The sequence below is a fragment of the Chlamydotis macqueenii genome, chromosome 7 (assembly GCF_036417535.1).
Source record: "Chlamydotis macqueenii isolate bChlMac1 chromosome 7, bChlMac1.mat, whole genome shotgun sequence".
NCBI lineage: Eukaryota > Metazoa > Chordata > Aves > Otidiformes > Otididae > Chlamydotis > Chlamydotis macqueenii.
Window position 1 is genome coordinate 34,957,056 of NC_141562.1, and position 27,590 is coordinate 34,984,645.

Below are 27,590 nucleotides of genomic sequence, written 5' to 3' on the forward strand. Positions count from 1 at the left end.
AGTCTTACCCTAAATATAGGTACATTTCAATAGCTCTTTAAAGAGCTGGAAGTGCAGTTTGTGTCCTGTAGCACAACCCAAGAGCGTGGGGCTTCCGTGCTGCTTTGACAGTTGCTGAAGGGGCAGTGTTTGTATCATCACAGACCTAAACTGTGGGGACCTGAGACCTGGTCACTGACTCACTTTTTGGTCAAGTACTTTGTGTGTAAAACTTAGGCTGAGAAAGGGCGAGATTTCTGGAGATTTCTTAAAATCCAGTCTATGCTCAGCCTTGCAGAAGGCTGTTAAGGATGTTAAGTAAAGGATGCTGCTTGCAGCATCAGTTTTAAATTGATCTTTCACTCCACATTCCCTAAGACAATGAAAATATGCCCAGGCTTCCCAGGGAAGTTGAGGGAGAAAAGAGGGTTAACCATCACCTACAAACCTACTTTTGGAAACTGAGGTCCACACAGTGCACATGAAAAATATTAAATACAACTCCTCCTCCTCTGCAGTTAGTGCACCCACATCATACCTGCTTCAATTTTTTCTCTTATCTTTAATGGGTGGGGACAAAGATAATACAAATGGTTATAGCTTGTACGCACTGAAATCAAACACAGCAATAAAATGACCTCATAGGGTGTGTGTCATTGTATGGTAGGGTGAGACCTTTGACCTTTTGGTGACAATCAACTGTGCTGATCAGTTGGAGAAAACATTCAACAGATGGGCCCTTCTTAATCTTCTGCTGCACAACAGCAGTATAGCCACAGAACAGCAGTTACTGTGGATTGCACTGCCTTTAGCTTTGTGCAAAGTAGTCTCAGAAAAAGAAATGAAGAACCTTTCTTTGAGGTACTGGTGGTTTTTTCAGTATTTTTGTCACTATTTCCCATGTTGCTCCTCAGTCTGTTAGACGTGTGTCCCCTCTCCCTGCACATAACTAAGACTGATCTTGGAATGGTTGAAATGCATGCCATGAGCATGGTGGCTCTCAGGTAAGACTGGGGACATGTTTTCCAGAGTAATGGACATTTAATTCACTGTAATGTGTGTCTGATGGTTTAGCTCCTGAAAGCAGATTATCAGCTTCTCAGTGCATGAACTGCATGGCTGTGAAATGTCAATAACACAAAATGTTTTTATTCTTTTCTTCATTTTCTTTATTGACGTGAAACGAATAAACATTTCCATTGTTGGCAGCGTCAGTAATGAAGGCAGCAGTAGCTACAGTGCTGAAGATTTATCCAATCCAAATTCAAGCGTGGTGTCTTCAGAGGTGACAGGACAGATCGGTATCTCGCAAGAGCATGGAGGACAAACAGGCTCTGCTTTCTTAAAGCAGGCTGAAGAAGCAAGAGAGAGAAGTCTGCCTACCTCAACGCCTTTAGGAGGCTGTGCCAAAGAACATGTCGCAGCACATCTTACAAGCAGCAGTGACAGGTTACCAACCTCAAATCACAACGAAGCAGTGCCATCACCAGGTCCAGTGAATGACAAAGAAGAGGGAATAGCGCATGCCGTATCTGTGGAGAGAGGCCCAGAATGTGACAATATTGCTGCCACTTCTGTGAAGAACAGTGAAAATGATCCCAGAAACCCAAGCCTGGAACCCAGCCCTCCTGCGGCAATTACAGAAATGCAAGGAGTCGCACAAATGAGTTTGAGCGAATTAGGATCGCTCTGGCAGAGTGAACAGCTGGGTGGCATGAGGGAACCGCGCGTCAGCACGTTTCCCCAGGGTAAAGGAGCAGATTATTTTACTGCTGGGGAGGCCGAGCTGGAGCGAGGAGTTTTGGAAGTAGGTCAGCCGCAGAGTGTAATGCGGCAAGGTAGACAGAACACAGATGGTGGAGAGGGTCTGCTAATGAAAAAGGAAACCTTAATCCTAAATGATCCAGCAACAGGAGGCTCAGACAGTGAAAAATTTGGAGCAATTGTGAATGCTCAGGGCTTCACTGAGATCAGTGAAGCCTGCAATCTACAAATGGGGGCTGTAACAACAGCTAAAGGGAATGAGGCAAATCCAGCTCTATCTGGAAGTGAATCTGAGCTATCAGAAGCCCGTACTTTAATGTCAGAGTTGCCTTCTAACCCTCCAAATCTCTTCCTGGTGCCAAAGCCTGAAGAGCCTTGGAGGGAATACGTGCCTGGAAGTGACTCTCAAGATCCAAGGAGGAGTGAAGCACTGAAAACCGCCTCTGAAAAAAACGAACCTATTTTTCAAAGAGAGCTTCAAAAGGAGGATGAGCTTGTTAGTGCCGAGCCTTTAAGTGTGCCTTTATCATTTAAGGGAGAGGAAGAACAAAAATCAGCTGTCATAACTGAAAGCCCAAAAGATGAAGCCAGTAGCAATGAAATTATAAAAGCTGATGATGTGTCTAGAGAAAGCACCACACTTCCTGAAAAAGAAAGCGTTATCAATCCCACCAAGGAAAATTCCCTGACAGATGAAAGATTTTTACTGGAAGAATATGCATTAAGTACTTCTCTGAGCAGATCCACAGAGCTGAATCAAAAAGAAACCAAGGCGGGTGTAACAGGAGAAAAAAACGAAATCAGAACAGAGGAGACACAAGTGACAGAAACCAGTGAATTACCTGAGGGGTCAAGTGAGGCAGAAGGACAACTATTGAGCTCTGTCAGTAGCCACCACCAGTACACAGAAAATACCCACTCAGGACACGATCCTGAAGCATTCAGTCTTTGTGAAAAGACCTCAACAGGGGAAGAAGCTGGCGGAATGCCTCTGAATTTAGAAAGCAACTTTAAAATGCCCAAAGACAATTCACAGTCTCTTGGTTGTAAACCTGAACAACAAATGAGTAAAGAGGAAACAGCTGCCACAGATGACCTGGAGAATAAGCCTGTGGCTCCATCACAGTTTCCAAGGGAAGAACGCCCACTGAGTTTCGATGGCTTTAACGCTGAGGCAGAAGACAAAATTTCAGGCCAGCCAGGCTGTAACGGGACTGAAAAAGTTTGTTTAGCCACTGTGCACAGTTCACCGCTTCTCCACTCTGAGAACAATAATATTAAGCAGAGTAAGCAGGATGAGTCCTGGGAAAAGGCTTTTGCTAGAGAAATTGTGTTAGAATCTGAATGCAGAAACGAGAGTCAAGAAAAGCCTGAGAGCTCTAGCAAGTCAGAAGAAAGTGCAAAACTGTCCAAATCAAAACTCGAGCTCCAGAGCTTAAATGAGTTGGCAGGGTCTGTGGATCTCATGGCTGTACAAACTGAGGAGGCCTCACGGGTTTTGGAAACCGAAGAACAGATCGGTCACAGCACTGAAGTGCCCAGCAGCGATCCAGAGCAAGGACCTGCAGCTGCAGCGGCACGAAGCAGTGCTGTGGATGGTGAAGAAAATGAAGGTATTCAACAAGAGAAGCACCAAACTGCGGTGAAAAGTTTTGTGGAGCACAAAGATTTGGCACTGACAAGTGAGTGCAAATCGGATGTGCTGATGCAAGCTCAGCTGCAGCAAGCGGCTGCAGAAAGTCACAGAAATACGCAGATGGCTTCTCCAGAAACCTCCCAAGCTGTAGTCCATACTTCAGGACTCGTTCCTCAGCAAGTTCCCGTGGAGGAAAGGGGTGACAGCCACGTCAGTGAAAACAACTGCCCTTCTGAAAGTAACACGTGCCGCTCTTTGGAGGCCCTGGAGTGCAGTGTCAGGGAATCACAGGAAAATGCAGGTGTGCCAGCTGCTCTTCCCCACGCAGAGCAAACGGAGAAGCCGGTGTCTGTTGCTGGTGACAGTGGCTGGATTTCAAGTGCGGGACTTGAACAACAGAAGCAGCAAAGCAGCCTGACACCTGTCACAAGAGCAAATGATCAGGAACACAAAGACAGGGCACTAAAACCTGAATGGCCATTGGACCTAAATAATCACAGCAACTTAGCAGAAATACCTCTGAACGTCTCAGGCAGCCTTGATAAAGAATCTTCTGTGTTGGGTCCAGCACTGATCCCATGCGACTCTGACACAGCAAAAGAAAAGGACGAGGACAAAAGCAGCACCGTGGTGTCAGAGGACGTGTGCAGCAGCGAACACGGGCAAAATCTTTCTGGTGTGGCCATGCTTATTTTGCAAGATTGCAACGAGCAAAACAAAACTCGTCTCAAGGCAGAAAAAAACTGCTGCAGTAAGCAAAACTCAAACGAGCCCGAGCAGGATAATAATTCTTTGATCTCAGCTAGTCAGCATGAAGCAGCATGTCACAGGGATATGTTTTCTAAAGAATCTGACAAGAATGAGCAGCCAGGCAGCGGATGCAGGGTAGAGGATAATACTGGTGAGAGCAGTGCTGCTGCTATAAACGCTCTTCCAGGGGCACAGAATTCAGCAAGTGCCACTAACATATCACAGGCTTCGCCAAGCCATACGGAAATAGCACATACTTCTGATAATTCTGAGAAAAACGATCCTCAAATATCTCAGCCAGAAATTCAAGGGAAAATGCCATTAATGGCAAAAAGCTTGGAAAAGATTGAAGGTCTGACTGCTGATGGGGGAATCATCCGGAAAGATGGAAACATGGAGATAAGTTGTGAGGACAGTGCTTCTGTCACAGAAACAAGCAATACGAAGGGTGATAAAAGTCCAGGGGCGCAAGGATCTCCTTCACTGCTACAGGCACACGGGGAAGTAATTCCCACTGATAAGTCGTATAAATCTGGCTGCATTCAAAAGACACCAGAGGAGCCTGGTTATTGTCAAGCAAATTTTACAGCCCTCTCTACACGGACCTCTGCATCCAGCCATCCCAGCCAGCAGCCTGGAAACAATACGAACAATGGTACTGGGGGGGAATTACTAAATAATGAGCTGGAAGTTGTAGCATGCCAAAATGCCGTAGAGGATGACTCTAATTTGCAGATTGCCGCAGGTTCTCAGGTGTCTGTGGACTTAGGTCCTTCACCTGGGCCAAGCACAGGTAAAACAGCCAATTCAGAAAACAGCTCTGCAGGGAGTGTGTGTGTGAATGAAAAAGATACTCCAGACCAAAGTTTTCAGGGTGTTGAAGACAGAAGTTTAGCCCTGCCAGCGACTTTAAATGTGGGGCAGAGTACTGGCAACTTATCACAGTTCGATTCCGAGAAGCTGAAGAAAGAGATATCTGCAATTAAATCCAAAGAAGCCAAAAGTGAGGTAAACTTCAAAGAACAGCAAAGTGACAGTTCAGCAGAGTCTCTGTTTGCTCTCCCTGCTCTAGAAGGGAAGCTGCTGAGCCTTTCATCTGTTGGTAAACAAGGAGGCTGTAATGAGGAAATTGCAACCAATATCTGCATAGATGACAAGTACAGCAAGATCTTAGAGAAACCTGGGAGTTTAGAGAAAATGGAAGAGCTTTCAAAAGAGAATAATAACGTAACCAGGGCAGAGATCAGTATTTCCAAGCAGTCTGCAGAGAACTCAGCAAGGGAGCATGAGGCTCTGACTTGCAGCTCTCTGGACATTGGCTCCAGCCTCCCAGACTTTAGGGAGCATATCAGCCAGATATTTAAAAAAACTGTCCACAGCACACTGAGTGCTGAATTACCCCACCTTTTATCTGAAAACCATGCGGGCTTCAGGCAGACTCCAGTGGCCAAGGATGCAGCAGAAGTGTGTGGTGCTGAGAACTTTTCAGAATCAGACGAGGGGGGCGAAGGAGCTCCCGAGGGCACCTCAGGGGCAGAGGGGCAAGAGTTGTCTTTAACTACTGAGACTTCCTGCAAAGCTGCCAAAGGCAAATCTCTGCAACAAGAAAACGCAGTGGCAGAGCTGTCACCAGCAAGTCTCCAGGACACTGAGAAAAATAGGCAGCCCGGTAGCTGTTTGGAAGAGGTCCCTAGAGTGGATGGCGCTACACCTGCTGAATGGGCTCTGGAAAATCGGCAAAAGCCAGACAAAACCACTGAGCATCCAGAGAACAGTGAGATGGAAAGAAAGGAAGGCGTGTGTGCTAGTGGCGTTGATCCTGAATCGCTAATAAGCTTAGAGATAAAGAAGCAAGGACCGGCTTCATTTGATGGGGCAGCAGCTGAGAACTTCCCTGCGTATTCTGACAGTAAGCAGCAACCCAGTGTAGCTGTAATCTCTACAGGCGATGTACAGAAGAGGAACTTAGAAGATGCTGCTACCGCAGAGGGAAACAACTTAATTACAGAGTGTAATGCAGAACCAGTTTCATCTGAAGAGGATGTAAGTCTTCCTATTGAACAGTGCCGGGATCCTAAGCCAAATGAACAAGAGAAAAGTGAGTACAGTGATCCAGACATTGCCAAGAGCATCTCTGACATGGCAGCTTCAACACTTGTCCCGGGAGGATCTTACAATCATGAAAAATTGCCAGACAATTTTAATGTGTCACCTGGGGAAAATCAGGAGATGCATATTCGCAGCAATTTTATGCATGACGGTAGGTCTCAGAATGACATGCAGATGATACAGGATGATCCAGTAAATAGGAAATGCTTGGAAACATTGGAAAACTCACAAGATCCACAGGAAGAAAATAAAGTGACCATGCAAGGGTTAATAGATTACTTGAAAAATGAAGTAAGCCAGAATGATTGCTTGCAAACTGACCCTAAACTAGAATCTAGCAATATGACTGAGGGAGATGTAAAAGAGAACAGTGACACAGTGTTAAGCACAGAAAAGACAAGTAACGAAAAAAGTGGAGAGATCCCTGAAACGGGTATTGCAGGGATGTTAGTCACTGGGGAAGGTGACTTGGTTGTAAACACGAGCACTGAAGAGCAGGAGACAGACCTGTACAAAAATCACTCTCCAACCGTTCCTGTGATGGAGCAGGGTGAGCATTCTGTGTGTACAGATCTCGCTGTTGCTGAAAATCAGCCAAGCAAGATGAATTCAGAGCATGAAAACTCACTTCAGGATGCCAAAAGAAAGCTATCACCGCTTGCATTAACTGAGCCGAAGAACCTTGACCTCAATGAACTTCAAGGGATGGCTGTGGCAGGATTGCCTACGGAAAGGTATTTATTTTAAATTGCTATGTGAAATGGCTGTCAGGACCCTGGGGCGTGAGGGGGATACAATTGTCAAGGCAGATACCCATTGTCTGGGTGGTTTGGGAGGGCACAGCAGTTACTCTATTCTTAAATTTCTATTACATTCCTGTTGATTCTAAATGTGGACTATGTGGAAGAAATTATAAATAATTTGAAAGGGCAGAGGGGTCCTAAAAGCTGAGGAGCGCGATTCTTACCTGTCCCATCTGCTGGTCCAGCTTCCTGCCCGTACCTGTGCGGATCTGCTTACGCTTCCCGGTGTTCACATCTCATAGCCTAAAGTTAGGTAAACAAACAGCACTTCCTAGCCTTAAGTTAGTAGGCTTTTGCCTAAGTTTTGGTGCCCCAGTTAAATGAGACCTGCAGCATTCACATGGTGGATTGCAGTATTTAAAAACAAGGCTAGAGTATAACCCAGTTGCTCACACTGTTAGTTGTCTAGGCCTCCCTCTTATCCTCCCATGTAGTATAATTGTGTTGACAAGGCCTTTGATCACGGTGTTATTCACTGTTTCTAATGACATGGAGTTGTTTCTGATGTGAATTCTTCTTAGCTGGGATTTGTGGAGCCTAAGAGTTGGTTTTTTTTTCATTTTCCAAACCTAGCAGTGACTGCTTTAATGAAGTTAAGACTTTTTTTGTGAGTTTCTACTTTGCCGTCTGAATTCTCAGTTTGATGTGCAGTCAATTCAAAAGAATTACCGTCTTAGAACAGATGCTCTCCCTTTATCTAGTCGTGTCACTGCTTCCTCTGTAACCTCAGCAACTTTCTTGCACACTGTCCCTCTCCGTCCCGTATCGGAGGATGCAGCTACAGCTGTACCTGCTGAGAGACAGCAGCAGAGCAGAAGGGTACAGTGAAGAGCTGAGCTGTTTCAGACAACACCAATGAATTGTCTGCAGAGCTGGAATCTTGCTCAGTATTACCAAAAAATGAGATGATGCTAACTGAATAAGGAGGGAAAATGTTTCAGTGCCACATTCCTTAAAGGTTAAAATGATAAAACCGTCTTGTAAGTGAAAATACCTGAAATGTTTCTATTGTTGTGAAAATGTGGGGGAGTTCTTCCTGTTGTATGTGAGTCTGGGAGCGTGATCTAATTGGGTGAGCAAAATGTACATTAGATTAATATTTGAAGTGTTGGAAGTCTGAACGGCTATATGACTTTCTCGTTGAAGATCTGGCTATGAAATGACAAGGAAATTAGACCCAGTTATTTTTCTCTAGCTCCTTTCCTTTCTTTTTATTTCCCCTTTCTATGACGGGAAGCTTCACAGTGGGGAGCTCTGAAATTACCAAACAAATTGCCGGCATGGCCTGGCTCAGAAGCCTTAAGGGGCTGTGGGGCAGTACCTGGGTATGTCTCCGCATGTGTTTTGTATCAGGGCGGGTATTGTACTTTAAATAAATACCTGTGGCAAGCAGGGCAGGGTTCTTGAAACAGCTGCTGGCAATTTGTGGAGTAGTTGCTTAATACTTACATATGCTTTAAGAATGCATTATCACCTGTTTTTCCAGTGGGAGGGTTTGTATCACCAGGCAGCTGCTACTTTTGGACTGCAGCTGTAAGCGGTGTCACACGCATACCAAGCGTGCAGACGCGCGCGGGAGATGCTGTGTGCAGAGCCGTACGCCGTGGCCGAGCTGTAGGCTTAAACACTGGGGGCTCTCGGAGGTAGGGAGGAGCCTCTGCTTATGGTCACGCTTGTTGCTTGGAGGATTATGCATTTATAACACAAAAGAGAAGTAGAAAGCATTAGTTGAGCTGGCTGGTAGCAGGTCCAACACGCTGACCAGTCCAGTTTTCCTCTGAGCTTAACACTAGTTTTGTGTAGTTGAATTTCAAGCTGTATTCCGTACCCTGTGTACTCCAGTCACTTGTTGCTGCAGAGTGGTTTCCAGTTGTTTATTGCCCTATTATCCTTTCAGAGGATAAACTATTATAGCCATGCAAAAAAGGTGCACATTTCTAAGAGCTGACTGCAGGGATTTGGGCCTGATGGGAATAACTCCAGGGAGAAAGAATCCTCCCCAGCTCTTAAAATAAATAGTAGTGAGAAGTCTATTATATTTAGGAGAAGGAAATGGCATGTTCTGAATTATTTCAGCATTGTTTTCTCCACCCTCCACTGCTTCTATATAGCTCCATCTCTTACAAGATCTCTTATGTTGAAACCCCACTGAACTGTGGGTGAGGGTGCAAAGTTGTGTGATCTGACTCTTAAATCCTTGTTAGGATTTCTTCCTGTAGAGGAAGTAGAGGAATTCCTTTCCTTTGTGGCTATGACACTGGGAGGAGGGTGATCTTGTGCTGAATAGTAGATCCAAGAACTGTCTGCAGTGACTCCTGCCCTCACCTCCTTTAGGAGTGGAACAGTGGTCAACTAAGAAGAGCCTTTGCTTCTGAAGGCAATAGTACAGCACCAAAAACTTCCCTTCAAACCTTCAGTAAAAAGGATTATTGTTTTTGGAAAGGATGTTGTGGCTGAAGCATTAGCCCTACTTTCATGTGGAAGTACAGCTGTGCTGTTAGCAGAAGTAAGGAAGGGTTGGATTTTGGCAAACCTGTCTGTCAACACTGAAAAGGAGTAAAAAATAACTCTGTGTTTGATGGTTTTGACATCTGTCTATAGAATCTGTGACCGAAAACCTCTGTTGGTGATGGTGACATCTAGGCATCAAAGTGTGGTCCTTCCCACTTACTGTTGGGCATCCAGCCGCTCCATTTTGCTGTCTGAGTTTTACTTGGAAAGGAAGATCAGGACTTCAGGGTTGTTTTTTTTTCTCGTCCTGTAATGTCTACACCCATACCTCTTCACTCTTTTATGGAGGGAGAAAGGGGGTTCACGTATGTACAGGGAGTCCTTGTACCTTATGCCACTGAAATGCTCCTGTTTGCATCACGGACTATGGCAACTGTTGAGCAGAGCACAGAACAAAATCAGAAATGATGGCAAAATTTTAGGGATGTTTAGAGGTGGTGTGGAGTTTTTTTACAACTTCCTGTAATTCGGCTGGCTGGTAGCTGCAAACTGCCGTTGCCTCTCTGAAAAAGCATCGAGGGAGCTTTCTGAAATGGAGACCGTGAAGTCATTCCCAGATGTGCATCTGTGAAGTACAGAGAACAGATTGCATCATTCCCTGATTTGTTGGTTTGGCAAAACGCTCAGCTCGTTCACAGGCCTTTGGGTGCTGCAGGGTTGTGGAGATGCTCACAGACTCGGCGTGGTGCTCAGTGTGATGGTGAGGGAGGAGCACCAGGAGCCATAAGTACGCTGCAAGCAGGAGAGCACTGTGCAGGCCTGGCATTCCCAGAGCTTCTGGTGCTACTGCAGGTTGCATTGACTTCTTCTGCAGCGTTTGGTGCAGAGGCAATCTTTATTCTGGGAGGGCCCTTTCCCAGCTATAGCACCATACTGTACACGCTTCCCTATCGCTGCCATAGCTTTTTAGAGAACGGAGAGTTCCATTGCATTGACTCACATCACTTATAAATCTAAACAATATTCTTATCTGGGAAGTACATTGCAGCAGCTGGCATCAGCAAAGCTACTTGAAAAATTTTCTTTATGTCCTCTGCATAGGTCAGTCAAGAACTCTAAAGTTGCTCCAGACGTACTTTTGGATTTGCTTCATGCTTTGTTCTTGCCATCAAAAATTGGCAAGTTCAGTAAGTCGGAAAAGAACGTTCACTCCTTCGTAAATACTGACTTGGTCGTTTTTGTCTGTATAACAAATAGAGTATTAAATATTTTAACAGTCTTGCTGGATGAGGTTTGGAATGCAGAACTGCTTTTCAGATCAGTCAAGCGGGTTTGAGCACTAAGGCTTTTTGTCGTTAGTGTCTGAAAACAAGAGTTTGTAATTAAAAGGAAACTTATCGAAACAGTGATTATGCAGCTTGCTTTATTTACCTGTTTTTTTTTTTTTTAAAATTCAAAACTATCTCAGGTGTGCAGCATCTCAGGATCACAAAACAAAGGGAAACGTAGCTGAAGGTGATTTACACATAAGCTAAATACACAAAATTAATCAGGCTCTGTACCTCTCTCCTGCCCTTCCCTTTGCATCAGAATTATTTCTCTTTATTTCCCCTCCCATCTTGCTGTCATTGTCATCCTCTGTAGGTGCAAGCGTTGGTACAGTTGGGCTGTTGGAGATGCAAGCAGCTCAGCCTGCAGGCCTTAACCAAATTACCTGCATGGGGAGTTCTGTGGGAATTTTTTCTGTGTGAAGGATGCGATATTTAATTTTGAGATTTTTCTATTCATGGAAGAATAAAATTAAGATAGCTTCACTCTTACCCAATGGACATTTCACATTGCTTTCTAAGAAGCATTTTTGCCATTTACTGTAATGGATTCCATTGACCCAACTGACCGCTGGTTTGGGCAGTGTGAAGGATTTATACAATACTGATTTGATAGTAGCCCTGTTGTACTCAAAGCACATACCAATGGAAAACTAGGTATGTGATACCATGTTGCTTATTTTTTAGTTTTATTTGCATGTGCCTCTGCTACATGAAAGTATAGAAGTAAATCATCCCTGCTCCTGCCAAATTGCTGGTACTTCTTGCTGTGTTGAAAACATTCTGTAACACTCTTGAGAACTTTAGCCACATGTTTGTAAGGTAGGTGTTGACATGGATGGATGATGCATGAACTGCTTTTTTCACACATCCTTCTACGTTTCTCAAGATATTACATTTATTCCATCAAATACAAGCATTTGCTAAAGAATTCCAGCATGGACACTGAAATACTTTGTCCAATATCTGGACGGGCCATTTTGCATCAATTCTTATCTTCTTTTCTCATTAAGTTAAAAATTACTTTCAGATTTTTTTTTTCTGAATTCGCTTTCCCCAGATGTATTTATCAACCTTGCTTCTTCCAAGTAAGCTGCCTATTTTAAAAATTGTTTTTGCATATCCTACAGACCCCCATATTTTCTCTATTCCAACTCTGTATCTTCTACCTTCTTGCAAAATTGGATACCACGGAGCAAGTTCCATTGTCCCTGTTTCTAACAGAATATGCAAAGAAGGATTAGCCCCAGCTTTGAACCCTGCCCAGGGCAGCTCTGAGAACAGCAATTACACACACAGGCATATTCTCCATCACTTGAATGTGGCTTCCTTCCAGTTTTTCTGCGTCTTAGCATGCTTGCATTGCACTGGTGCTTCTCTGCAAAGACTCCTCTGGAGACAAGTCTGAAGAGCCAGAACTCCATAGCACTTGCCTCATCCTTTGCTTTCTGTTTTCCTCCTGCTGTCTTTTATGTTGATGTCCTTGGAGTCTGTCTTATCAATATTTTTCCAGGTATATGGAAGCTGACATGTGCATTGCTAATAGCAGGTGGGGCTTGTTTAGATTTTGCTACTCCATGACATTTGGGTACTCTGGAAAAGTCAAAAATTGTTATATGAATCTGATTGTGCTCTGTTCATCTACACGCGCCTTGACCAGTATCACAAATTCATTCTTATAGTAGAGTCTCTTTGGCCTGTAAGAAGCTCTACATCTCAAATTGCAGTAAGTGCAGAAATGTTAATTGCTCCGATCAAAGGCTTAATTGTTCTGGATTCTAAGGTCCCTGTGTAGTGCTGAGTGCCACCATCCCGTGCTGTTGTCAAGACCCAGCCCTAGTATGTTGTGTTAATCTTGTTCTCCTTGCTGAAGTGTGCTTGGGATCCCCTCGCAGGCTGAGCATTTCCTGATAAACTCTTCTTTGTTCACCCAGGCTTAATCCTTCCTCTTCCCTGCTCTCTCTGTGCTGTACCTGCCCCATTCATCCGTGGTCCTCAGTAAAATAACCAGTGGTCCAGAAGTGCCCTGAGACTCTGCAAGGTTGTTCCCATTTTAATTTCACTCCTTTACTCTCTCCACCTCTTGGTACATTCCTTTCAAGACAGCGGTGTGAGAAAAGGCTACGGCTGCAGCCTGCCCTTAAAGCCAGTAGATGTTGGGCCAAAATCTCTGCTGCTATCTGTGGAGTGATAGCAGCAAAGAATTTGGCCCCGAGCCTCCAACAGACCAGCCAGGGAGAATGCTGCGCAGTGCTGTGATCCTTTTTCACCCAGACCATCCTACAAGCACTATACTACCAGTTATCCAGCTTTGCTTAAATAAGGGGGATGTCTAGTTGTGTCAGTTGATTAAAAAATCAAATTAGGAAAGTAGGCTGTATGTAGACAAGAAGGATTTCAATGATTTGTTGGCCTGAACTACCTGGTTTTCCAACCTCAACCCTGTAAAGCTTGGCTTCTCTTTGTAAATGATGCTCTGAAAAACACACGGAGCACTTCCTTCTGGAGACTGAAACTCATCAAACTGCTTTTTTATTCTTTTTCAGCCAGTTGTTTTTCCTAGCTCCTTTGGCAAATGAAACACAAACAGTGTAATCAATGAAGCCCTTTTTTTTTAAGCACTCAAGAGCTTATGTAAAATCTTTGGAATTTGTTAGCATGATAACATTGTTATGCTCTCCTAGCCGATAGAAATATCAAAGCCAGCTAAGAATAACTCTGCAGCAGACAGGGAAGATTGGATTTGTTTCCTGGAATGAAAGCAAAAAGCATGTATGCATGGCTCAGTTTCGAACAACTAAGGAAAAAATTTTAGCTGTCATGAAAATAAATGGACACTTAAAACTTCCATCTGCCCTTCTCAACAATGTCATTAAATGAGTCAAAATAGAGACTTAGCTTGTGCCGAATATTTGAAAGTCTCCAGGATTTTCCACATCTTCCTTTTTTTCCCCCTTTTTTTGAATGCTGTGATGGTACATGACACTTCTGTTGCACGCAGCATTCTTCAAATCTTGTTCTTCTGATAGAAACTTAAAAAAAACCCTTGGCTTTCTAGAGAAGTTATCATTGGAATTTGTGAAGCTTTGAGTCTAGCCTAGCGTTTTAAAAAAAAATCCCTCTTACTCCTTTGGAAATTTGCAAAATAGTGGTTTCTCATCACTTTGATCCTCCAAAATGTAATGGGTTAACATTAAATTTTCCTTTTTTTTTCAAAGCAGAAGGTTAAGGTAAAAGTCTGGGAATTTAAAAAGACGGCCATCCCAAAGCCTCACCAATAAAAACTGCTGGGAACTGCACACCACAAATGGTGGTTGTGGGCAATTTGTATGTGGAAAGTGGTGCAAATACAAAGTTCAGGTGTTTGTTACAGAAGTGGCTTGGATATCCCAGCCAGGCTGCTCTGCAGCTAACTGGGTCTGTGGTCTTGTGGAATGTATGTCTGTAAACCTCTGATTAGGAAATGCAAAAGAGGAACTCCTCTTTAATTTTAAACAAAATGAAGAATATTTATATGGGGTTTTTTTTTTGTTGCAAATGCCCTTAAAAATAAATACTAAGTTTTCACCAAGAACAATTTCAATCACACACATATTTTCTTAAATATTGGCTGTGTGGTACAGCCTTATTGTTCAGAACAAACATAGGTATTGCTGTTTTGCTGGCTTTTTTTGCAAATTTATCACAAATATTGCAGTGTTTGTATTTGCTTATGAAAATCTCAATGTTGATTTAAAGAGCTGGAGAAGAAAAAGCCTTGGTTTTATGCTTACAGGGAAAAACTTGACAATCTGATCTGAACTCATCCTGTATTCTCAAAAAACAGAATGTGAATTTAAAAGAAAAAATGTGCGTGGGAATTTTTTTTTTTTACATTTATTTAATGAAACATTCTTTCCAAGCCAATTTCATAGGTTTTTTCATAGGTTTTTCATGGCTTTTTGAGGGCTGACTCATTCTCGCCCCCTCTCCCCCCGAAATGCTTTGGTTTGGCAGAAGTGGCATGGTTTATGGGAAAACCCCTCAGACTGGAGTCACAGGAGCTGGGCAGAGTAGGTCATCGTTGGAAGCTTTGTCCACCCACCGTCTTAAAGCACCCTGACTGTGGAGCACAGCCTGAATGACGGGATTTCTTGATACTACATTTCTCAAAACATAGTCCAGGCTTCTGAAAACATAACCTAAACCGATGTCCTGGAATCCAGCACTTCTGGAGGCACTGAACTTAAGTACCTTTAATTTTTCTGTAATTCAAATTCTCGTCTTCCTGAGCGTAGGGTAAAAATGTTCCATGCCTGAGGAGTATATTCATGTGTTGGTCCCGCAGTTAGGAGGAGCGTGGGACGTGGAAGCAGGGGTGAAGTGTATATATATAAACATATATGCTCTGCCTTCCAGCACCATGTGCCTATGCAATGTCAGGTAACTATAGGGTCACCACAGGAACTTCATTATACCTGTGCCACAAGCTGCTTAGCGCTGCCAAACTGAAAAGATTATTATTTCAGGGTTTTCTCCTCCCCTAAGGTTGCAACCTGGATAAATTCTCTTATGTAGCTTGGTAAAGGTTGTTTTAGTGGACACATATGTATATAGAAAAGGAAAAAGTGGGGATCTAGCAAAGGAAAGTACTTCAAACAGAAATTACTGGTCCGAGTGAACTGCCCTTTAGGCGAAGATTCTGTAGTTTTGGCAGCATCTCCCCTCTGATGGGCATGAGTGTGTTTCTTCTCCCTTCGATTATTGAGATAAAATCCTTCACTCATATGCAAAATACTGGTATTCTTTAGAAACATTTGGTATGCATATTAAAAAAAAAAACAAAACAAAAAAACCAATATAAGCCATCCTTGTGCTTTCTGGCCTTCCTTTGCGGCTGACTGTTCCCTGGGAGCTAGGGAAGGGCCTGGACTCCAGCGGGGCCAGCCTGCAGGATGTCTCCTGCCGCTGGGTCCCTCTCATCAGCACACTCACCGCTCATATCCAGCCCTGGCCCTCCGGAGAAATCTTTTGCAACGCTTTCTTTCGCGGCTCTTTGATCTGCAGGCTCCCAGCCCCAGCCTGACAGGGTGTCACTGCAGGCTGCAGCCTGAAAGTCAGCCCCTGTCCTGTAATTGTCTCCCCAGCCTTGCAGGGAGGTTGCTTATCTCTTGTTTTCCTGTTGCTTTCCAGCTTATTTCCTCTCTCCTCCCCCAAGCCTGCTATTAACGCAGATCAATTAATTCTCACAGGAAAATCAGATCATCAAGCACACCTTAGCGCTGCGTTCCTGGAGTTACTGCGTGTCAGTGTTCCTGTGTTTAAGTTGCAGAGGGCACTGCGCGGAAAGTGGAAATGTTTTTGTGGCAAGGGTGCATTGAGATTGCTTAAAAGTAGGTGAAAGGGTTTTCACAAGAGGCTAATGAATTAGCAGGGAGAGGCACATTATTTGAGCAAAATGACCATTTCATTCCAAAAATCTTAAATTTGGGGTTGTTAGTAGGAATGTAGCTAGTCCGTGTCCATGGCTTTGCACCACACTGAAGTGTTGCTTGCAAAGAAAATTGTCATTTATTTTAATGAATCTTATTCTCTCAGAGGTATCCCTCCTCCTCAGGGCTGTTATACCTGCAGAAGCTATTTCTGAAATGGTTTCCAGACGACAAAAGAGTTTATTCCCCCCCAAAATGAGAGGGTGGCTGAATGCCTGTACCTGTATCAGAAATCACAGTAACTTTTTCCATGCCTGGTTTCCTGCTGCTTGGGAGGCAGGATATGAGAGAGCTGTTCTCCCTAGAAACTTTAACTGTCTGCCTGATCTTAATCCTTGCTGTCAGAGTGGATCCTACTGGCTCCCAGTGCTGCAACGAAGTGAACTCCACAGAACGTCATCCTGTAAGTGATGTTTGCCCCTCGATGAGCCATACATTGCAGCCCAGGTGATGTTGGTAGTCTACATGTTTTTCAGCATTTTCATCCATTACAGTATCTGGTTTGGTCTCTGGAGGTCATCCTATATTCTATTTCCTGCACAGGTATCCAAATTATTAAAAGTAGCAGTGAGCACATCCCGGGGGAAATCCCTGTCGTCCGCTTTCGGGATTACGAATGTGAAGGTTCTCCTATAACGCAGAAAATACCTGGACCACAACCTGTTCCCTCTTTATGCTCATGGCAAATTGAACAAGGGCTAGAAGGAGAAACAGTTCAAGAGTCAGTAAAATAAAATAAAATAAAAAGTAGTGAATACCTTTTTCCACCTGAGGCTCAGTTCTGAAGTAGTGCTTTGAGAGGTCCAACAGGTATCGTTACTGTACCGCAACATTAAAAGGAGGTGCACAGTCCTGCTAAGAGCTGGACTGAGTTCTGAAGAAGAGGAAATGTTAGTTTTGTCACCCAAGCAGGTGTAGCTGGCCCCACAGTTGAATATTCAGAGTTTGGGCAGAGTGCACATGGAGTCAGCTGGGAAACTTGACTAAATTAAGTCTCTGTAGCCCCTGCAATATCTCAGTTGGGCATTTGGTAAGCAATGACTCTACCAACTATCTTGCTGTGGGACAGATATTGTAGACATTTAGTCTGTAGTTACTGTGTGATGTGGTATAAACATGATAGTGATCGCCCTGGGTAGAAGCTCAATTAATTCCTTGGATGCTGGAAGCTTGTATATGGTTATGTATCTGGTGTATCTCAATGCGAAGACTTACCAGTGAAGCCATTCTTTTGTGTTGTAATAAACCTATAGGAAACCTCAGAGATTAATAAGGGCTTGCAACTAATTAAAACTGCCCCATGTTCTTATAGGTAAGGAAATCTGTTTCTTTAGCTGTGAAGCTGTTTCTCAGCCTGGAGAAGAGGAGGCTCCGGGGACACCTTATAGCCTCCTTCCAATGCCTAAAGGGGGACTGTAGGAAAAATGGGATGGGACTTTTGGCAAGGGCAGGTAGTGATAGGACAAGGGGTAATGGCTTTAAACTGGAAGCGGGTAGGTTTAGGTTAGGTATAAGGAATTAATTCTTCACTATGAGGGTGGTGAGGCACTGGCACAGGTTGCCCAGAGAAGCTGTGGATGTCCCATCCCTGGAAGTGTTCAAGGTTGGACGGGGCTTTGAGCGACCTGGTCTGGTGGAAGGTGTCCCTGCTCAGGGCAGGGGGGTTGGAACTCCGTGATCTTTAAGGTCCCTTCCAACCCAAACATGTGCGATTTTAGGACACAAGAAAGGTTTGGGTTGGATTTACAGCTATAAACTTCAGTGAAAATTGTTGAAAACCAGCTGGGCGCGACCCGCGGCCTCCCCCGCCGGGGGCCGAGGCCTCCGGGGCGGCGGTCGCCGCCCCGGAGGCCTCGGCCCCCGGCGGGGGAGGTCGCGGGTAGGCTCGGTGGCTACAGCTTTTCCTCGGGGAGCCTCATGGGAGGAGCCTCCGAGAAGCAGCTCCAGGCTCCGACTCATCGGGCCCTTCTTTTTTTTTTTTTTTTTTTTTTACGCTCGCCCAAAGCTGGCGGGGCCGGGCTTAGCGTGGGGCAGAGCCGAAGCCGGGAATGGTGGAAGCGGGGGGAAATTCGCGGTGAAGTGAGGGCCTGTGGCGGGCTGTTGTGTTGGAGCCGAGGATGACTGAGAATAGCGATTATTTCCTGGCCGGGGTAAGTAGACACTTGCGAGGGGGAAAGTTAGCCAAGGGAATAACAAAAGCAACGTGCAGTTGCAGCCTGTGTCCGAAATTAAAAGTTAGCTGTTGTTTACCACTGCTTTTTGCTCTCCTAAAAGGCTATTGCACTTTTTTTTCTCCTTTTCCTCCTTTTTTTCCCTTTTCCTGCTTTTTCCCTTTTCCTCCTTTTTTTTCCCCTTTTCCTCCTTTCCCCCCTTTCCCTCTTTTTCCCCCTTTCCCTCTTTTTCCCCCTTTCCCTCTTTTTCCCCCTTTCCCTCTTTTTCCCCCTTCCCCCTTCCCCTCTTTTTCCCCCTTTTCCCCCTTTTCCTCTTTTTCCTCTTTCCCCCCCTTTTCCTTCTTTTCCCTTTCTCTCCTTCTTTTCCCTTTACCTGCTTTCTTTCCCTTTCCCTCTCCCTCCTTTTTGTCCCCTTTGAACAGCTTTCTGAAAAGTAACACTTCTACCGAATAAATTCTCCCCCCCCCCCGCCCCCCCCGCTCACTCCAGCTCGGGGAGAGGATTAACTCTCCTTCTCTCCTTCCCTCCAAAACTGGGTGGTTTTGTGGCTCCTGCCCCAGTTTGTGGTTGGGTTTCTGCTCGGCCGAAGTGTCAGCGGGTGAGGAGACTTTGGCGAAGGGGGGGTTTGATCGCACTGAGAAGCTCCTGGTTCAGGTTTACTGGCTGGAATTTGGAGACTTAAATTCTGGAGGAATGACATCACGACGTGACTGAGAGCCCTTCAGAGGCTCTAAAAGCTGCACGGTGGTGACGTTATGGGCTTTTTATAATGGTTGACAGTTATTACAGCAAATATGCTTATTCATCCTGTGCAGGCGTGATTTATACTTCTAACACTTTTATGTGGCTTTCTGTTGTCCCTCTTTTAGCTTGTGAAGGAAGTAATACTGTAACACGTGTTTCAGTCCCCTCAAGTCTTTTAATCTAAAGTAATTGTATTTGTTTGTCTAATGTAATAACTCACCATAACTTTTAGGTTTTAAGGGGACCACAGTAATGTAGACTACTCAGAAAAAAAAAGTAATTCTATTTTATGCTTCTGACTAATCACATTGATGATCAGTCTGGATACACGTGTTACAAAAATTAAGGGACTTGTGAGCAAGAAGGGTTGGGTGAAGGAGGAAGTCCAGGCCCTCAGGTAATGTGTGACTAAACACCATCCCCTGCCAAGAGAACTTCTCTATCTTGTCAGGATTTCCACCAGCACTGCCAGAAAAAGTACTGCTTCTGAGAATTACGCTCCATCGTCATGTGCGCAGATTGCCTGACAGCGATAGCACTGTCATCCCGCTCAGCCAGATGATTTGGATTTACCTGCAGGGATTGCCAGCTGCTGTGCAGCTGGGTTTCTGGGCTTGCTTTTCATAGGTGGTGTATTGCCTTCAGAAAGTCTTTTAAAAAATGCTTTAGTTTCTCCAGAATAAAATTTCTGTGTTTGTTTTCCTTTCTTACTTTCTTAGTGCTGAAATTTGCAGTAGGAGAAAGGACTCCCATGTTGCTGGAAGCACAGCCTTGTGTCCGGAGCCAGGCAGTCGCGTGTTCCCACATGGACTGCAGGCAACATGCAGCCTTTGGGAGATGAGCTGGTTCCTTTTGCTCAGTCAGGATGATGGCAGTTCCCTTCCTTGGGGACAGGGGTGACTCAGGTGCTGCCCAAGCTGTGGTTGGCTGGGCTGGCTCTCCTGGATGCTCTGAGCAGTCATCCAGTATCCAGACCTGTTCTGCGGATTCCTCACATCCAGTTTAGAGGAATCTTAGACACTGGAATAATTTCCGTAGGAGCTACTTCTAGTATCTTGGTGGCAATGCCTTTTTTTCCCTAAGTGTAGAAATACTGCTGTGCACAGTATTGTACATCAAACTGGTGTGTCCTGTGTACAAGAGCAACTTTGTTTAATTAGCACGTGCCAGTTCATCTCTTGGACACCTTCATTACTATGTTTGTACAGTGCCCAGCTCAGCAGAACTCAGCCTGGCTGAGGCACACGGAAGTTCCTGCAGGGTAAATACAAAGTGCTGATGTGAGGCACTTAAGGCATAGTTTCTCCTTCAGAGTACAGAAGGAATGTGAGAGATTTTTCCAAAATCACATATTTAAATGCATAAGCAAATCTTTGTTGGATTTACAAAAGGCAGCGTATTTCCCAAAACTTGAACTTTTGACTGGGAGTGTGTGTTTAGCTGGTAAAAGCAAAACCTTGGTAAAAGTAAAGTGACCAGCAAAGTGACTGGTGACCCCAGTCGTTGCTGTGTCTGAGCTTTTAAAGCTATTGCTGATGTATGGACTTGCCCTGTGGGGACATCATTTGGTTGTATGGGTGTCCCCTTGGTTCACTGGGAAATAAAGCCAGACTTTCCATTTCAATCTTAGCATCTCATATTTTTCCTAGAATTCTATTAAGATTTTAATTGATCTTAAATTACCTCACAGGAGGTAGTATGAGGGGGGAAAAAAGGGGGTTTTGTTTGTTTTTAACCCTGTACTGGTAGCTTATGCAGCACCTTTGAGCTGTTTTAGTTTTAGTTTCTGATACCAGTAATGTTGATTTCTAATTGAGAAATAGCTTCTTACCTTCTACTCTGCTAAATTATATTGGCAGGGGTCCCAATAGACATGAAAATACTTTTAAAGAACAGAAATACCAAAGGTGCCTAGAGTTACTGTAGCAGGTTATTGCTGAATTTTCTACACATGAAGTTTGTTTCAATGAATGTAGCTAATGTATGAGATAAGCTACAAAATGAAGTATGAAAAGATAAAAATTAATATTATGAAGGAATTACTTAATAGAATAGATGACGTTTTGCGAGGTACAATGTGTTTGAATGAATGAATTTGAACTGATGTAGATGCTACTAGATCTCTTTCCCTTGCAAAGAATTCTAGCGTAAGAACTTATCAGAAAGAGCAAATCCTCTCAATATTTTTCAGTGATTATTTAATATTTTTTCTTATGCATGTGTAAACTGAGGCTCAAAAAATTGAGTCTTTGGCCCAAGTTATTGCAAAGCTAAGTGTGAAATCTGGAGGATTTTATCTATCAGCCGTGCTGTACATAGTGAGCAACATCTCGTTTCTTGAAGAACGTGAAATAGCGGGTGATGAGAGTTCAGTCCTGCCTTGCAGTTCTTAGTGCCATTTTCCAGAGGTTTCTGGAGTAAGAGCAGGATCTATAAATCTTCCCGTTATCTCATTAAAAGCAACCAAATGTTTGGGAGTAGAAGATAGCAGGGCTTGAAATGCTTATTGGTTTCTCTTGGAGTAAACTTGGAGCTGTTGTTGACTGTTCAAAGGGAGCCACATCCAGCTCTCCTGATTGGAAAAACATGGACAGGGAGAAAATGCCAAGACCCGTAGCTGCCTTCTGTCCCCAGCAGCAGTGTCAAAACATTTGAAAACTTTAGTATGAAATTAGAGTTCTAATGTTTGCATCTCACTGATGTCAGTAGGAGAGCAGCAAATGGACCCACCAGAGTACGTGGCCCTTGTGGGCTCGGTGCCGAGGAGCTGACCCTGCCTGCCTTTGTGTCCACGTGTGTAAAGGTGTGCTTTTTAACATATTTTAAATACATTTCCTGCCTTGGTTCGAAAGCTTCTTACATAGACAGAGGTGAGACCTCCTGTGTTTAAACAGAAGAAATTACATAGGTTAATGCAGTTATTTCTCATTCATTCATTGATATTTAATGACTACTATGGGTCAAGCTTTGTCTGAAACTCGCTATTTGCATACCTGCTTTCTAACAGTGACTCAGAAAATCTGTTTTCAAGGATAACTAGAAGCCCTAAAAGTGAAATTATGAAACTCAAGAGCCTAAGGACATCTGATGGGCGACGTCTTTCACTTGTGACACACTAATAACAGACTGAACCCCTCGGTCTTTGGGCTGAATTTAGTGTGGTCGCTGCAGCTGTTAGTAAGCAACTGCTTGTTAAACTGTGAGGTATTTTCCTTTGAAAAGTATTTCAGTCATGCTTGTCATAACTAGAATTTGGAAGTAATTTTAAGTAGATCCTCTTCCAGACTTGACCCAGAACTCAGGCAACGGAATGGAAGAAGCTCATGGCCTTTTTACAGAGCTCGATTCCTGAAAGAAATGGACCTAAAAGGCCAGTTGCTGCAGAGGACTTCAGCAGGGACCTGGTGGTGGGCGCCTGTGAGGCGAAGGCGGTTGTGATGCCCAGGAATGTCAGTTGTGGAACTCGTTTGAGCAGCTTTTGGATAGCTTCATTGTTTGTGCCACACAGAGCGGGGTGGCTTGGCAATGAGCAGCTTCACCGTCACCTCCCCAGCCGAGTTTCAAGTTACGTTGTCCATACACTGCATGAAAATCAAATCGCTGCCTGGGAGTTCGTGGAGCAGCAGATGTGAGTGGCGGCAGGCGAACGCTTTGCTTCTCACCAGATTGGGGCACACCGGTACAACAGCTTCAATTGCAGTTTTGTGCTGCACTTTCCAGGAAATTCCCTTAGTGCTCGGTCAGTAGCCAGAACAAGATGTACCCATCTGCGTTCCGCTCCTTATGTGTATAAGAAAGAAGTTGCAATGTCCTGTTGTCAAGATCTACTTCCTAAATGCTCTTTTTAAGGCAAAGCAGAGGGGGCACCACAGTTTGTGCTGTAAGTATATGCAACTCTTAGCGATGAGTGAAAACTGGTCCTTTTACCCTTATAAGCTAGAGGACTCTAGAACTTGTAAACATGTTAGCTCAAAGCTTCCTGCAACATCCCAAGCCCTCAGGTGTGGTTAAACCAGAGAACATGTGGACAGTTAATTGCTTAGTTTTGTACTTAAATAAAAATACTATTGTAAGTTTAAAAAATAAATGCTGTAGGCCATCATCTGAGAACTGCATGCAGTGCAGTGGCTTGGCTCAGCTCTTGTTAATGTTGGTGTAATGGAGGGGAGAATGCCACTTGGCTTGTCAGGGATGCCGTGGAGAAACAAACTGGACCGGGTGCAGAATGATGCTGTGAAAACACTGTAAATGCAAAGCACAAACGCTGGCTTACAAGGGATCACAGGTATAGTTAATTAAAAATAAAATCAAATCAAAAAACAAACTTGACAAATCATTTTTCCCATGTGAACATATTATTTTATGGAATCCTTTAGACAGAAGATGTGAAATGTGAGTGTATTCAGGTGGTAGCCATCAGTTGTTACTTGAATGACACTGACATCATTATAGTGCTGTTTAACTCCTCGTTGTGTTCTTTGAACCAAAATTAAACCAGAATAGAGAATCATACCGAACCGCTGGATTTGCAGTTAGGCAAGGAGTGATTGTGTAGTGTTAAAGCTGAGTTCCATGATTTGGAGATTTTTATTTTAAAGCTGAGTTCCATGATTTAGAGATTTTTATTTTTAAGCTGAAACTCCAAATGCTGAGTGGTAGTTTTAAGTTTATACACTTCTGCTCCATTCCACCTGTGTACGGTGCCATCCATCTGTGTACAGGGTCGTATTCACTTGGTAGCAGGGGAAACGACGTGGACAGAAGGGGGTTCAGGAAAGCGGCACCTCAAAACTGAGCCAGTTGGGTGAACCTGCACTGTGACATTAGTGAAAGGTCGCATTTTATGTTTTACAAAAACCTGAGGATTTTAGTGAGTTTTAGGGAAAACTGACACTTCCGGGGCCCTGATCTCTGGGTGGCCACCTGGGAAAGTCGGGTTGAAGTAGGCAACAAAAACATTGTTTTCAGGGGTTCCAGTGGTTTGGTGTCTGTTAAAAAGCAACAAAAACCTCTTCTTCAGCAAGGCTCCTTTCCTTATTGATTCAAGAGTGTGTTTCCACATTGTTTTGTTTTAGCCACATAGTGTCGGTACTCAGCTGCACCCTGCTTTCCCTGGGTATGGGACAAGGCTAGGTGTCTCCTTGTATGTGCTACCTGCAACACACATGACACTTTTGTCTGGCTCTGTGCTCCCACTGATGAGCCCCTGCACAGCTGTGTGGTAGGTGAAAGCCAGACTCGAGCTCCCTCTGTGTTACGTGGTTTCTGAGTAAGGAAGTCTTGCCATTTCTCTTGTTCAAGCAGTAGCTCATTCGCTCATTTACTTTTTAAAATCAGAATCAAACTGGGGTTAGTTTGCTGTTGGATTGTACTATTTCATTGCTCCTGCAGTTGTAACAGAGACAAAAATCCAGTGACTTCTGGCTGGTGGGAGCAACAGAGCTGTGCAGAAAAGCAACTGATACTAAAAACGCCAACTTTTGCTGCGTTCCCTAACACGCTGCGTGCTAAAGTCCAGGGGTTCAGACAGCCAAATAACGATAGTTCTGCAATAACTCAGACCTCTAAGACTGCCTTTTTTCCATGTCTTTTCTCTCCGCAGCCCTTCTGGGCCAGGTGATGATATACAGTTGGCCTCCTCCCTTGATCCTTCTGAGCGACCGTTAGCTGTTTCTGCGGCGTGTGGAAATGTTGACCCTGTGGATGCTGCTGAGCTGACTGCAGCAAGGTATTGTGCCGAGCTGTTGCAGCTGGAGCGGTGGGAAGCAGCTGCAGACTGCTCGCTGATGTGGGTGTGGGGGGGGACCACGGGGGTCAGCACTAGCTATGAAATTGCTATCACTCTTCTTGGATGTACGTATGTCTGGTATGGCCAGTTGCTGATGGATTTGCTGAGTGTGTCTGTAGTCAGTGGAGCATCTGTCAGTGGAAATCTCTACCAGAATTTAAGTCTTGCTCTATCAAAACCTTCAAAGGAAGATGCAGTTTACCTTTCCCTGTGGAATCACTGTGGCACATAGGAGGGTCATGCCACGTGAAGGTGCAATGTATGCCTTCTACTGTTTTAGGTCCTTATACTTTTTTTAAAAATATTATTACAGGGTAACTGATCCTTTGGGCATTTTCTTTTAATTTTTAGAAGCTTCTTACAGCATAATGCTGATTATAAAGCGTTCATCTCTGTTGGACACTGGGCTTTTTGTCTGCTTTTACTTACACTGAGAAGAGAAACTGTTGCTTTATTTGTGCTGCTGGCAGTTGAGATGTCAAGATCTTTGGGTGTATGAGTTTGTCTTAACTGCCAACAGTAGAGGAAACCTTGCAGGGTGTGTTTAACCTTCAGTCATTGTGAGTTCAGTGGAGTGTAAACATACACAATATATTTAAGCTAGCATTAAACTGGTTAGCTGAAGTAGCAATAAGATACTATCAAAGGCAGAAAGGAGCTTGTATGGTTTGCTCAATCCACCTTAAAATCCATGTGACTTTGTTCTTTAGCCTGTACTGGTCTCCATCAGTCCTCAAGCTGGTTAGTCGCTAGTGCTAGCTGGGTGAATCTGAGAGAAACAGATTTTTTCCTACAATCAGGGTAAGATGATCTAGAGAAGCTTCCAGTGGGAAGCTAATGATGTGGATTTCTTCCAGTTCTTGTAAGTTTTTACGCAGAGTTGTGTTTCTTTGTTTTCAACAAATGTAATTGAGTTACTGATGGGTTTTTGTGAATTCTGGTTTTTCTTGCTAATGGATTGTTGGCCATAGTAGCAAAGCAGTTAGAAAAGAGTTAGCAGTAATCGAGGTGGAGCTATGAGCTTCTTTCTGAATGTGGAGGAATGGAAAAAGACTGGCACAAAAAGTGCCAGGAATATTTATGTATGGTCTCTGGACTACAATCTGAAATGGAAGACTGTTGCCCTTGGGATGGTAGTTTGCTGTTTGTAGGGAAAGAGGCACACAAGCTGTCTATGATTAAATGTCACCGTAGGAAACATTTAGGAAGAGCAGTCTTAGAGGTTTTTAATTTACTGCTTCTTGTAAACCTCATGATTTCATACTGTTCACATTCTCACCTGGATCCGTAAGTTAAGTTCAATTATCTGATACCTTTTATTTTGATCTACTTCCTAATTTCTGCCTTTAAAATGTTTTTGCTGTTAATGTCCAAAAATTAGTCTTGGGATTCCTTGCATCATTGCAGTTGCGTAGGCTGCGAGGCTGGTGCTGAGCTGTAGTTAGCCCATACAGGGTGGCTGAGCCCAGTAGGGTTGAGGGCACACAGACTGTGCAGCAGCCAAAACATCTGGCTCTTGTTTCCATATCCTGACCTTGAGGAGGTGCAAGGATTTTTGTGAGAGTTCACTGCTAAAAAGTTGCAAACCAGGGATATTCAGCATGGAAGTCAGTAGTTTTTTAGTTCCTGAAACAGAGGAAGGTGAGAGAGAAATATACTGCTGTCAGCTGGAGTGAATCTGGCTGCAGGTAGTTCTCATATGTTTGTTGGTTTTAATTTTTTTGTTTACTTTTTTAAAAGCTGCACAAGTTAACTCTTGTCAGTATTGTTTGGTTTTCTTACTCCTTTGTTTTGCATTGTTTGGTTTTCTTACTCCTTTATTTTGCATCCTTGTTCAGCTGTAGATGTAAAAGCCTACCTCTTCTCCTTGCACTTGCCTTTCCTGTCCAGGCTGTTGTTGCTTGCCAGCTTCTCTGGGAGCCTTGTAGAGTTGTTCCCTGGTGTCCTGGCAGTAGAAGTGCAGTAGCTCCCACGTGTGCCCACCCGCAGAAGAGGGGTTAATAACAGCACAGCTGGACCCCTGCTTTGGCTCCTGTCTGAAACAGGCGTGGTGCAACTCTCTTCCAGCAGTAACAAACACTGCTGGCTTCTCTGTGGTTTGGTCAGACCTAACCTGATAGCAGCATAGTATTAGCAAATGAAAGTAGTACTCTTAAAATGCGTGGGATTACACACACAGTGAGGATCAGTAATAGCAGGACTGGGCTTTTCTTATCCAAGGGAAGAGTTTTGGTGATGATTGTTGTTTCACATCATTGCCTTATCCCTCATCTTCTCTTCACCTGTGATGTGGAGCAGATTCTTGCCTATATAAGTACAGCAATCCTATTAAAGCCACTGCTTTTTTGACATTTTTTGTAGAAATACCGTACCACTGCTCTTCAATATGACTGCAAAAAATTATCTAGTGCACGCACATGTCATGCCTCTGCACTATACTTTTGAAATGTTATCAGGGCTAGTAGATGGCATCCTGCTATTCCAGTCTGTCTGCAGTAAAGTACAGTTATAAAGTGTTTTTCCCCCCAATATACTTAGTTGTTTACTAATAACTTCCTTTTGTTTCCATATATTTCCCCATCAGGAGTGTCATATA

At 44.0% G+C, this 27,590-nt stretch overlaps 1 protein-coding gene across 7 annotated transcripts in view; it reads left to right on the plus strand.

The window, feature by feature from the left end:
* Positions 1–27,590, plus strand: part of TACC2 (transforming acidic coiled-coil containing protein 2) — a 143,813-nt gene that overhangs the window by 37,807 nt on the left and 78,416 nt on the right. For all 7 annotated transcript variants that reach the window (XR_015259053.1, XM_086752012.1, XM_086752016.1 and 4 more), the window contains 2 exons: positions 1,189–6,972; positions 24,809–24,934. Coding sequence is in view for 6 of the 7 variants with exons in the window: in XM_086752012.1 (XP_086608138.1) it covers positions 1,189–6,972; positions 24,809–24,934 (5,910 nt within the window). In the remaining variant the exon portion in view is untranslated. The remainder of the gene's footprint in view (positions 1–1,188; positions 6,973–24,808; positions 24,935–27,590) is intronic.